The sequence below is a fragment of the Ceratotherium simum genome, chromosome 4 (genome assembly GCF_057802395.1).
Source record: "Ceratotherium simum simum isolate JZ-2026a chromosome 4, ASM5780239v1, whole genome shotgun sequence".
NCBI lineage: Eukaryota > Metazoa > Chordata > Mammalia > Perissodactyla > Rhinocerotidae > Ceratotherium > Ceratotherium simum.
Genome location: NC_141903.1, coordinates 88218214 through 88231799, shown reverse-complemented (window position 1 = coordinate 88231799; position 13586 = coordinate 88218214). Strand labels below are relative to the sequence as shown.

Here is a 13586-nt window from a genome sequence, read left to right as displayed (position 1 = left end):
AAACATTTTCATTTTCAGGGCAAGCAGTCATTGAGGGCATCAAACATAAATTTCTCCAAAGTTAGAACTTCCTCTGTATTCTCCATTCACATCTACCTTGATTTACCCAAATTGCTCCACATCCTATTTTGTATTCAATACCTAACATCATCTTTATCAGGTTGAATTTCTGTATCCTGTTTCTTCCACCATCAACCAAAGGTAAACCAAGTGCAACATCATTTCCATGCCATCAGTTGTATGCCACGTAAGATAGTACCGATACTGAGGAGAAGATAAAGATACAAGGATGAATATGTGTATTCAAATAAATCAATCACATAGTTACATCATAATATACTTTGACTTTTTCTAGCTAGAGTGTGGTGACAATATTCAATGCCAAACAGGCTACTCAGCAAAAAGTATAATTCATTAGAAGCAGGACATCTAACATGCTGTACTTATCTACCTTGTGTTTTGATATTACTCATCCTTATTGTCTTTATTCCCTTACTGAATGTAATTAGTTGTTATTATAACTTTAACAGTTTTGAGTCAGAATTGCTAAGGACTAAAAAATAATATGAAGCAATATTCTGTTGTGTTTTTTTTTCTCCCTCAAAATGCAGAAATCTTTCAGCCTTGTGATTGAGATTTTCATTCTCTTTTTATCTTTGCTAAACTGTCAACCTTAACAATTTAGGCCAGGCTGCCTTCCCTTATGTTAATGGCATATATGACATTAAAATGTTCGGGATTCTTAATACAAAAATCTATTGCCATAGAAACAAATATTATTCCAGAGTCAGGTCAAGTGACAAACTCTGTACACTTTCATTATAATATTGATAAATAACCTCCATATTATGAATTATAAGTATCTTTGAAAGCATCTATCACTTCAGTTGATTTGTAACTTCTCATCAGTGTTCTGAGTTGGCCCATTTTTTTTCAAATGAAAGATCCCATTTCCCTTGCCTTTGAGAAATACAATTTTTAAAGATTCCATTTAGCATCCTTTATTGCATTCCTACATCATAAAGTTATGCTTTATAGCAGCATAAAAAAGCTGTAAAATTAGCATCCTTGTAAACAACCTTCCATGCTCACTGGTGAAGCAATCTGTGATTTGTACTGATCTCTTAAATACGACTTGAGATTACAGTATCCACAATTTCAAATTAAAAAAAAAAAAGCACTAATCTAAGATAAGGGAGAATATGATGAAATGTAAAGACAAGGAAAAGTGTTTTTCATCCACAGATATTTTAGAGGTTTGGTTATGCCTCCTAAATTCTAGGGTGAGTTATAAATACAGAAATGTTCTATTTTTATATGAAAACCCAAATGAGCGTGTTTTTATCTTCTTACTTTCATACTCTAACGTTACATCAAATACATCCTCTTAGAAAATGTAGAAATGAAATATATTGTGAACCCACCCAATTTTACCTCTAATTAAAATTCCTAAGGTAACATGAACATATGATTTTTCTTTATCATAGAAAATCATGCCCTTTTGTCCTCACCTTTGAGGAGATTCCATTGCGTTCTCTTAGTTAAGCAACAATTACAACAGCTCCTAAAATTCACACGTAGCCCAGCGGTAGAAACTGTTCTAGGACACTTTGGTGTCCTAAGGGTGTTCTGAAGGTTTACAGCTGCAGCAACCAAATGAGAACTCTTCCCATGGGAAAGGGTGCCTTTGCCTATAATGAACATTAAATTTCAAATCACAAAACTGATTTGGTTAGTTTTCCAAAGGAAGCCTGTGGTATCGATTCGCCTCCAAGTTTAAAACACACCCACAACCTTCCCCCTTGGACTACGGAAGAAACAGCAATTTTCACCGCTAGTAAGCTTGGGGCGGTCCCCTGAGCACATGGCTAAATTCGAGTTAGCTGGCACCAAGAATGGACCCAGAGAAAACCGCGGGTGTGGGGTAGGGGACAGCCCGGGAGGGACGACCCGCAGCAGGTCGTCCCGGGCACTCTTCCTCGCACGTGCCCGTTGCCCCCACCTGGGAGGTCCCGGGTCTCTGAGGCCAAGCCTAGATCTGCGCACACAAGGGACGGTCGCTCCCTCGGGCAGCCCGAGCCCTCGGGCCCAGGGCTGGACAGAGCGCGGGCCCCTCTCGTCCACCGCGCACCCGGGCCCGGACGCGGCTCCGGGTCCCCACGCTCCCTTCGCGGCGGTCCTCCCTCCTGCCCACCTACTCCCCATCTGCGCACGCAGCCCGGCGGAGGCCGCCCTCCACTCCCTCGTCGGAAGGACTCCGTGGGCCCAGCAGCTCATCAACTCTCGGGCCCCGCCTTTAGCGCCGGCGGCTGAGCCACGAGGCCCGTCTCGGGAAGCCCCGGGCGGCCCAAAGCCTCGCGAGGCGTCGAGCTCGCGTGAGGCCCTCTGGGCCTGGCCTTTTCACTTCCGGCCTGCGGGCCGCGCTGGAGGTCGGCCTCCGCCGGATGCCCTGGGGCAGCGCTGCCTGGGCTGCCGTGCATCTCGGAAGCCGAACCCAAGGCCTCTGAAGGGCGGACGGTCCCAACGCGGGATCCCGCCCGTTGAGCGCGAATTGAGAACCACCAGGACGAGCTCTGTTTCTCTCCCCTCATGAGACCTCTGCCGCCATTCAAAGTCACACCAAACCCATCCTTCTCCATATCACATACTGAAAATGATTTTATTTTATCCATTTACATTTAACTTGATATAAACTTGTCCGGAAAAGTCAAATAATATGCTTTGTCTTAGCTCAAACATTTATTAAGAAAACAAATTCCATAAATAAGCACAGACAATAAGTTAAAACATATCACAAATTGACCAGTATGTAACAAGAATGCTTTATCTACACAAAACATCCTATTTCACATGTTTGTTCATTCTTCGAAAGCGCTTCTGTTCTCTGGGTTTGGATTTGACCAGCACATGCAGAAAGAGCTGATTGTGTTTCTCTGTACAAAGTTGCAGGGTTGTAGATGTCCGCGTGCACCTACGGCGGCCGGCAGGGGCCAGGGCGGTGGCCGAGGGGCACGAGGGACGACAGGACGACCACAAAACAACCAAGGGCACAGAGCAGCGAGGAGAGAGAAACGGACAAGGAAGCAAACAAACCCCAGTCCTGAAGGATCCAGAAAAGAGATGTGGCTTTTGCTTTTACAAAAGGAAAATTTTTTTACATGTTTATTTTACTCTTCCTTATAAAGACTTATCAAAATGGGTAAGATCACCTCTTTTTCATCACATGACTGCTTTAGTCTACTCCAGCCACCCGACCCACTGGCATGTTCCTCCTGAGAAGCCTTCCCTTCAATGCCCTCACACGTTGTGCTTAAGAAAATAAAAGTAAGATAAAATAAAAGCCTTCTCTTGCAAGCCAATGGAGGGCTCCATGGATGTGACCAGGTGGCTGGGGCGAGGGTAGGGTGGTGGGAGAGGAAAGAAAGAGAGGAGTTCGCAGAAAGAATACAGGGATAAATCAAATTATATCAGTTGGGCCCTCAGATGAGGCGGTTTAGTAGCAGATGCTTGTCCTCCTTTAAGACAAAAATCCCTAACATTGTGCTGTCCCTTGAACACGTCCGTGTGTGACCTAGGTGCACTGTGTATGTGTGTGCGCGCGTGTGCAGTGTCTGAGAGTGAGCGAGAGTGCGAGTGTGTGTGTTTCTGCCCACAAACCAGTCCATTGGTGTCTGATTTCAGATCCTGAGTCGACTCCCTGTTAAGTAAAATGGCGGGAAGGATGCTTTTTGCAGGGCTCGGGAGGAGGGGCGTGAGGCGCGGGGGAGAAGGACCGGAGGGGAGGCGGCGGGCGAGGGGTCTAGGCGTCGCGTGGAAGGTGTGGGTGGGAGGGCAGCCCGTCAGAGGCCGGGAGAGGGCGCGAGCACGGCGAGTGGGAGCGGGGAGGCCGGGGGCGCAGGAAAGTGTGGAGGGGGGAGGCTCTGGAGACGGGCCGGGCCGAGGGAGGAGCGGGGCGAGACGGGGACACGGGGACCGGGGCGAGCGAAATCAGGCGGAGGGGAGGCCTCGCGGGCTGGGGCCGGGGTGAGCCCGAGCGAGTGGAGGAGCGAGGAGAGGACAGCACGAGCCGTGGCGGAGGCGGGGCCGGGACGGGGCAGGGGCCCGGGCAGGGAGCGGGGGCCCGGGCGCGCGCCGGGAGGGCCTCGGGCGGCCCGGGGGCGGCGCGGGCCGGCGCGGCGGCATTAAGTGAAGCTCATGGAGACTGTGTGCTCTAGCGCCTTGCGGCGGAGGGAGGCGATGCTCGTGCCCCGCCACACGTCGCTGCTGTCCGGGGAGCTGCAGAGCTGGGGCGAGCCGGAGACGTTGCTGGGGCCGGGGAGGGAGGCGGGCACCATGCCGGGGAAGGCGGGCTGGTAGAGGTGCGACTGCAGCCCCGCGCCGTTGGAGCCCGCCAGGCTGTTGGACAGGCCCATGGAGTTGGGCGGCGGCCCGGCCGCCAGGCTGCACTGGGACAGCGACTGCGCCATGGCTTGCTGCCGGCCCAGCGCCGGCGGCAGCGGCAGCTGCGACACGCCCGGCATGGCGGCCGCCGCCCAGCGGGTGTCGTTGGCGTGGAAGGAGCACAGGCTGTCGCCCATGGCGGCGGCGGCGGCGGCGGCGGCCGACGGGAACTGAGGCAGGCCTGGCGTGGGCAGCAGCGTGCCCGGCGCGCGGAACACGTTGGTCGTCTTCTTGCGCTTCTTCCACTTAGCGCGCCGGTTCTGGAACCAGACCTGGAGCGGGCGGGGTGGGAGACAGACAGGGCGCCGTTAGCGGGCCCGGCGGCCGGGAGGGGCGGGGGCTCGGGCGCGAGAAGCCCGCCTCAGGTACGCCCACTCAGCCCCAGGCCGAACAAGTGCCATCGGCCCGACGCGCCTCCACACCCAGCCAGAGACCCTGCTTCTCCGACAGCTCGAGGCAACTGGCGCCCCTTGCGCCCACCAAGTGTCGACTCCCGGGGTCCTGAGTGATCGTGCCTCCCGGAGCGCTTACTCACAGCGCAAACACCACCGTGTGCAGTGTTCTCCACGCCCCTGCACGCTGGCACATTCTGTGCGCTGCTTAGTTGCACAGGTCTGCAGGCAGGCATGTGTCAAGGCTGGACCCACAGGTGTACAAATGAAGATAAACATGTGTACCCATGTGGCTTAATAGCGCGCCTTATAACACTGATGGGGTATAGAATTTTCAGAAACGCTGGAAATTTGGAAATTGATGAAGGGCCATGGATGACATAGCTACTTTCAAAACCGAAAGACAAAGGAAAACCCCTAACGCCACGGATGACCGAGCGGAGAGGTTAATATCGTGATCCGTGTGGGAAAGCGAGCGCCACTGAGCTACAGCCTTGTTTGGGTCGCCGCCGTGACTTCTGATTCGTAGCAACTGGCACTACTGCCACAACTCTCCGCGCCTCAGTCTCAAACCCCTCTAAGAGCCCCTTCATCTGGGCTGTGCAGGTATGCTGGAACCTGCTGCCGGAGCCCTGAGCCCCAGGGCCTTGCAGTCTATTCTTTTCGGGAACTTACTGAGGATCCCAAATAACGAGGCCTCCCATTCCCTCAAGTCTCACCCGCTTCATCCATAAACTGAAAGCAGATTTTCTGACCACTGCAAATTAAAGATCAAGTTTAAAGCTCACACTAGTTATGAATCGAATTTAATGTTGGTTAGACAAACCCAGATGTCTTTTTAAAGGAGATGTGTTTGATAAAACATACTCCAAATGAAAATAAGCCTCCTACTCTTCTCTCCTAACAGTGACGCTGGAATTTCAGACCTTACTAGACAAATTTGCCTACGAATGTCAAATTCACTACCACTGGAGAAGGAAAGGTTCTTCCTGAAAGGTATCAAATAAGCTGTCTGACCAGGATAACCTCCCATCTCCCCATATTTGAATTTGATCTTTTTAAAAATAATAATAATAATAATTGCCAGCATGCCTACCTGGCAGGCTTGCAGTTTAATGTGTAGTCGGTTGGAGGTTTACTGTGCATAAATATAAACGATGTGAGACAAGCTCAGGCACTGATTGAGTTTCCTCTTAGAATTTGGCCACCGTAATTTGAACACCGTATTCGGCCGAAAGGTTATTCATCGGTTAATCCAAGCTATTTAGTGTTTATTCTGCAAGCTAAAGTATCCTGAGTATGGACGTACCTGACCCCGTTCTCGGGGAGCCAGCTATGCACAGCGGTGTGTGTGTGTTCAGACCCTTGCAAGTGGAGACACACTCTACGCCTGCCAGTGTGAGCGGCATTGCATTCTAGAATTCTCGCCCGCCTCTGGGCCGGCCCTGGCCTTTCTACCGTACCCGCGCCGTGGCCCACCACTGTATCTGTCTCTGATTTCTACCCTATTTCCCTATTTTCTGCCTACCCCAGTATCCGGATTGGGTAAAGACACCGGGTCCCTTCCCTGCTAAAGCCCCTCGAGCTGGTGGCGCGGCGGCTTAATGAGGCAGCAGGACCCTAGGTGGCGGCTGGGATCAATGCTGCCGGCCGCGGATTGAGCCGTGAGCGGCTAGCGGCCTCGGCCGAAGAGTAACCCGCAAGAGCCGAGGAAAGCACAGCGACGAGACCTGCGGGCACGGGTCGCTTTGCATTACCCACCCAAGGCTAGACTGGGGGGAAGTAGACCGGCTGGAGCCCTACACAGGCACGGTGTCTGTGTGCAGACGACCCCCACACCTCACACTCGCACTCATATATTTTGAAAGATATCTCCTAATTTAAAGACCGGTTCCTAACACCCTGCAAGTGTAGTGAATTCCGAAATGTTTGAACTTTTGGGGCGGGAAGGGGGGGGCGGAGAAGGGTGGCGGACAAGTGCGGGGGAGTGGGGAGAGAAGCAGAAGAAAGGAAGGGGGGGGGGTTGTCCCGTAGAATTTCAGTAGAAAACACGCCCTCAGAAAGGTCTCTGAATCTCAGGCATGGGCGGAAAAGAACAGCTGTTAAAGAACCGAATATTATAGGAATAATCGAAAAATCGTGCTCAATTATGTTTGAGGGTTAGTAGTCAAATGATGGCTACAAAATTTTTTATGTTTCATGGCTTACTGGGGTTGGGGAAAAAATCTGCATGGGGTCTGAGCACCTCCGTTCCAAGCTATGATGCATATGTTTTTAAAATGTGAATGTTTCCACTTGAAAACTAGAGCATGACGGATTAAAATGCAGGCAAAACCTAAGGGAGATTTTGAGAACGCACAGATGACAACTCCAGGAAATATATTAACCGCAGCCACGGGCCAACTTTGTACTCAGTTGAAATGCAGCTCTTCTCAGAAAATGCTTAATACAACAGTGAGAATCTAATGGAGGTTGGAATTTAAAAATCCACTTTCATGATATCTGCTGTTACAGTAATATAGACATACTGTAAATGTATTTTAAAATATATAGCCCGTTTAATTCCCCACCTATAAATGGCTCAGAAATAGAGAAAGAGAGGGAGAAAGAGAGAATATTACTTTTTTTCCCCTCGAAGCAAACGCTTTATGAAGATCTCATTGGAATCCTGCAAATGATTAATGTGAAGATTTGGGAGGAAATCTGGGGAGCTGTATTAAAGCCTAGATCTCAGGTTCATTTCGATCAGCCAGCCGTGAACTCTGGGCCGAATTCATTACACTTTAATAGTGCTGGGAGAGGAAGAAAATGCAATTTCTCATTCCATTAGAAAACTAGAAAATACTCTCAGCTTGTCCCCCTATTAAGATGTGGCAGGTGACAGGGCCATTCTGGGGGACACGGTCAATGGAATTACAGCACATTATTTTTCTTCGTATAAAATATTGAAAGGCAAGCCTGACTGTGCAGAAGTTATTTCACTGATTTGGTTTTTATGTAAATAAAATATTGAAAGTTAATTAATCCGTGCTAGAGACTAATGATTATGCTTATTATATTGCATTTGATCGCATAATTTGCATGATTCTCGCATTGCTGCTTAATAAGCCATTCCAGGTTATAAATAATTCTGAAATTGGTTTCTAATAATGGCATGCTATAAAAGGAATGGTTTTATTACACTAGCCAGAAAAGGGGAGCGATATTAGACATGGGCTTGGCCTCCATGTGAGTAGAGGTGCTTTAATAAATACTTAAAAGTATGATATATACCAGATATAGATGAAAATAAGTATGTTGGATCATTTAGAGTAGGATCAAAAAGCATCTTTAAAAACATACAATTGCAATAAATTAAATGTTTAGATCATTTTTAATCAGCGCAGTGGCCCCCGTACTGAAAAGAATGTGTGGCAATCTGTTAACTATAAAGAAAACTGTGAAGTACTCATCATATAAGAACATAAACCAATTACTATTTAATTTGAATTTGGTCAAGGAGCAATGGTACAGTGAATTGTGAAGTAAATACATTTTCCATAAATTATTTTTGCATTACATTACATAATGTTAATCATTTTGAAATGTTAATTAAGAAGGTTATGTTGATCTGATTACTTTTTAAACTATGGAACATTATTTTTAAAAATATTGAAATTGCCATTCTATTAAGTTGTTCCTATCAGCAGCTTCAAGCTATTATCTTTGGTTGAACATTATGCTAGAACAATTAAAGTGCTTTGTCTCTTTCTTCTTGATTATTCTTTTGTGTACTTTTTAAAAATACTGTTCCTATTACACAGTTTGTATTTTATTTCATTTACTACTTTTTCTATTAAAAGAATCACTACCATTAACCTTTGGAAGATCTAATCAAGTTTAATAGACCTCGTTTTCTTTTTTCATAAAGTCAGTTGTCCAATTATATTTTATTTGTGATTCTAAGTTCTATTTTAATTTAAACTAATTACCAGTATATCTAGGTTAAGCAACAGCATTTTACTCTCTAAAACAAAAATTATTAGGTAGTATTTCTCTTGAGGGACAAAAAGCAAATTTATGAATTTTGAGCTTACAAGATTTTGACAAGCCAGTATCATTAGCAGTAATGGAAGTATTGAAATTGTATATTTCTGTTAAGGTTTGAACTCAACTTCAGATTTAAAAAGGGATTCGAGGTAAAAAATTTTAAAGATCATTAATAATGTATGTCTGCACAATGCAATTAACACTCTTTTGGTGCTTAATTTCAATGGCCCATGGTTCGGGGCTTCCAGAGTTTACTAATGAAACCACCCAGACTTATATTGAGAAAAAATGTTAATCTATGTTATACCCTGAATATTACTTTATTAATTTGACCACTGTAAGTCCCCAAAGACAATCATTTGCTGACTATTTAGAACAGAAGCATAGACTATTTTTCCAGATTGGACTGTCTTTAAAATGCTGAATGGAGATAGACATATTCAACACCGTCATTATAGACACCCTTGTCTCTTACTTCTTAGATAAAATGTAAAATAGGTGAAATCTTTAATTTGTAAAAGTAGCTAGACCTGAGGTTGACATCCAGGAAAGGGACAAAAAAAAATACCACATCCAAGACAGGAAAGGAAGACTTTCAGCACCCTGGATAGCTCAAGCCTAAGTGCGCTTGAGCGCTTGATCTGTCCACAAAATATTTGATATACTGTTTTCATTCTTTTAAAAAGCGAAAAAGGTCTAAAATTCATTGGGCTTATACTTTTATTCCCCAATTTTCAGAAAAGTTATAGGTGTCATTTTCTAAGTTATATATAATTCACAACTTGGAGGGTAGTCGGACAGAACAAGGGGTCAGTAATGATTTCGTCTACTACCTGTCAATCTTTCCTGCCCTAAATGTCCTTTCTTCAAATCGTATATCTACAACAGAAAACCTTCATTTTTTCCCAGTTTCCTTTGGGGAAAACCAGGGTTCAGAGGCTGTGGGGGATAGCTCTAGCCTCCCCCAGCGCATTGGTTGACCACCAAAGTTCAAACCCCTTGCAAACATCAAGGCTAGGGGTATTTTGCCTGAGAGCGGCGGGAGGGTGATATTCAGGAGAATAAAGCTACACCGTGAAACCCAGGTGTGGATCTTTTTTTAAAGGTGCCCATTATGCCTTATTTTCTCCCTTTACATGTTTTCTGTGTAATTGTTGCATTCCCCCATTTATCCAGACATTTAACACAAACTCATTAGGGGTTAATGAAATACTTGTCAATAACGTAAACTGGGGCGTTAGAGTAGAGGGAGTAGGGAGTAGAGGCGCGCGCCCGGCTTAGCCGCTTGGGAGACTCGGAGCGGAGGCCGGGAGACGCGGAGGGTAGGAGACGCCGAGGTTCCCTTCTTAGGAGGAAGGAGGCGACCTAGCAGTCGAACAACGCCGGCTTCGCTTTTCAGGAGTTTCTGCGGGGATGTGCCTATACTGCCGGGAGATGGGGGCCCTGCCTGTCCATTGCAGGATGGTGATCCGGCCCAGCTCCCGGGCAGAGGAGCTAACATGACCCAGGAAGGCATAAGCAGCCAAAGCGCAGCCCGGGATCCTGGCAGGAGAAGGAAAGACTCTGCTTCCTTTGCCCAAATCCTCCCGCCCTCTCCTTGTCTTCTGCCCCGGCGTCCAGCCCGACGTACCTGCACTCGGGACTCGGTCAGCCCGATACGCAGCGCTAGTTCCTCGCGCATGAAGATGTCAGGATAGTGAGTCTTGGCGAAGCTCCTCTCCAACTCGTTGAGCTGCGCGGGGGTGAAGCGCGTCCGGTGGCGCTTCTGCTTCTGTTGGCCCTGCTGCTGGCCGGCTTGGCTGGGGTTCGGGCCGCCTTGGGGCCCCGGCTGCTTGTCCGGGTCCTTTGCGCTCACTGCCAGCGAGGCCGGCGTAGAGCCCACTGTGGTGATGTCCTCCCCGGGCAGCAGAGTGGCTCCCTCGACTGGGTCGGAGTTAGGCGCTAGGTCCCCCGGATGGCCCCCGGGGTCGGAGCCCCCCACGCCCAGCCTACACTTCACCGCCTCCCGGTGGCCCAGAAGCTCGGCGGCATCTTTCATACCTGAGGAGGCAAGGGGATCGCGGTCACTACTTTCCTGGCGATGCCAGGAGGGACTGTCCTCCTGGCGAGGTCCTCCTTCAGCCCCATCCTTGGCTCCCTCCGTGCCCACGTTCACCCTACGGAGGAAGATCCCGGGACGCTCCGCTGGGTTCCCCAGGATTTGGACAGCCAGGTGGGAATACCATCTCCCGGCCCTTTCCCCTCTCTCCGCAGCCGGCTCCCGCAGCAAACGGCGCTCGCTTTCGTCTCTCCTATAATGGAACACTCCGGTCCCGGCAATGAAACATGCCGAGGGGTCCCTTTCATGAACCGTACCCCTGGCGCCCCAGGAACCCGAGAGCATGTCCTCGGACCGGAAAAGAAAAAGGGAAAGGAAAGAAAGAGAGAAAGAAAATTAGACGATTGCCTGGTTGCTGTCCCACCTGCGCTTAGGCAGCCTGACGAACTCTCGCTCTGGCCCTCAGCGATTCCCTCTCGCTTTCCGAAGATGAATAAGTCTCCAAGCCTTCCACCCCCCGAAATCAACCCAAATCAGCTCCGCCTCCCCCTCAAATCAGAGAAAGTGTTTGGAAAATGGAGTCACATCCATCACCAAAGATTCCCAAACCGGAAACCCAGAGCCCAGCAGTCCAGACAGCATTAAGGAAACCCGAGGAAACCCTATAGACATAACAGTGAATCAAACTTGAGAGAATTCAACTTTTCTTTCCGGAGAAATAAAAGGCTCCTTCCTCTCAGCCACCGGCAATGCCGAATCTTTGCAGGCGGGATGCCTGTGAGGATGAATTTGGCGTTTCTCCTTTTTCAAGGAGCACTCTCAGCAAATCCGCTTCCATTGCAGCGGCTTCTCCTTCACGCCAGATTTTTACAAATTCAACCATACTTAGACGAGAAGGAGAGAAGGAGGTAGTAGAGAGAGAGAAAGAGAGGGAAAAAAGAGGAGAAAGAAATCCCAAATCAAAGCAAACAGGAGGGGAAAAGAGAGAAGGAAAAACACCTCCAAACAAATTATCACGAGGTAGATCGCCTTTAAAAAAATAATAATAAGAGGGAGGGGGGAAGTGGAAAAAATAAGAAAAACAAAAAGTAACATCATTTCTCAACTCCTTTTTTGGATCTACATATTCCATAGATTTTTTTTTAAAGACGATGTTAAATCAAATTAAACTTTAATGCAACACAATTACTTTTAAAGAAATTAGTCCATTTAGGGCGCATTAAGGTAAAATAAGGAACAAATTGACAATTTCCTGCCCCGGCTTCTCCTGGCCGCCGGGGCGAGAGGCGCGCACTCACCTAGCCTGGCGTCCAGGAGGTCGGCGTGAGACAGCATCGCGCACCGCTCCAGGGCGAAAGCTGTTCCCCCCCAAATTTTAGCGGCTTTAAGTTATTTAAAATAGATATAAGCTATAAGCTATACGATATAGATATATATAGATCACCTAAATGAAAGAAAATTCGGTTTGTGGTTAAAAAGGGGGCTTCTTGCATTATAATGTCCTTTAGAGAGACGGGGAGGTGCTTAACAGTTGAATGAACCCGTGAGCAGCTCGGCGAGGGGACCAATCAGGAGGGCAGCCTGCAAATGTCAGCGCCCGGAGAGTCCCCCACTCCGCCCGCCCGCCCGCGCCCGCCCGGTGGAGGCGGCGGCGGCCCTGGCGGCTCCAGCCCGAAGCAGCAGCTAGAGAAGCGGCGGCCGCCTCGGCCTCGCCCTGGGCTTCTGGGCCCGGCCCGCGTTAGCTCTTCCCTGCGGTCTTCCTCAGGCACACCCTTCCTTCTCCTTGTCCCACCCTGGTCGCTCCAAAGGCGCAGCTCGGTCTCTTTGAGCTAGGGTCTTTCTGGGGCTGAGGACAGAGCAGGGCATGACCTCCGCGTGACCCGAGAGTCGCCCCCGCCCGCGGGATCTGGGCGACACTGGCCTGCCGCTGGCTCGGGCCTGCCAATCAGGAGCACAACGGGGCCACACCGCGGCCTCCAGACCGCGCCTCGACTTCGCGGCCGCCCCGCGGGCCTGCGCCTAGAGTGCAGACACCCTGGCTGGGACCCCGGGCCTACCGAGTCCCAGCCCCGCGGCAGGGTTAGAGCTCAAAAAAGGAGTGGACTCCCCGCGCGCTTCCAGGGCCCGCGCGCAGTGGCGATTCTTGCGCTTTGCACCCTGCCCGCCCGGCGCTCGCCCGGCTCCCGCTCCTCCGCGGGGCTCACGCGAGCATCCTGGCCCATGACCCGTTCTTTTGGTCCAAGTTTCTAAGTTCAGCTTGGCTTCCAACTCCACTTAAGACTGTAAATAAAGTTAAATGCTCTTTATTTTCCTCTTGAATATGTTAAACTACTTGAACAATTTAAAGTGCTTTGCACAAGTGAAGCGAACCATTTCTAATGTTCTGATTTTTCAGAGCCAGCCAACAACAAAGTTTAGATTAGTAATATATTTCTAACCAGAGTAATTTTCAAGATCATTAGGCATTTATGTAATTAGTGCCAAATCTATAAGCTTTTATTACGATTATTAGAGTAAAATCAGTATAAATTTGTACTAATTTACTACTGTTTAGACTTGGCTGTCAAGCCCAGAGGTTCTTATTGTAAATGATAACTGAGGAAATTAAGTGCAAAATTCTGTACCATTTCTGATCTGCTCCTAAACAATCCGTTTCAATTGTATTTGTAGCAGAACATAATGCCCTT

At 48.5% G+C, this 13586-nt stretch overlaps 1 protein-coding gene across 1 annotated transcript; it reads right to left on the bottom strand.

Moving 5' to 3' along the window:
• Positions 1 to 4181: 4181 nt before the first annotated feature.
• OTP (orthopedia homeobox) lies at positions 4182 to 12234 on the bottom strand. The gene is made up of 3 exons (XM_004420433.3): positions 12198 to 12234; positions 10492 to 10901; positions 4182 to 4712 (listed from the first exon to the last, which is right to left on the bottom strand). Exons 1-3 carry the CDS (start codon positions 12232 to 12234, stop codon positions 4182 to 4184), a joined length of 978 nt encoding a protein of 325 aa, XP_004420490.1.
• Positions 12235 to 13586: the final 1352 nt, after the last annotated feature.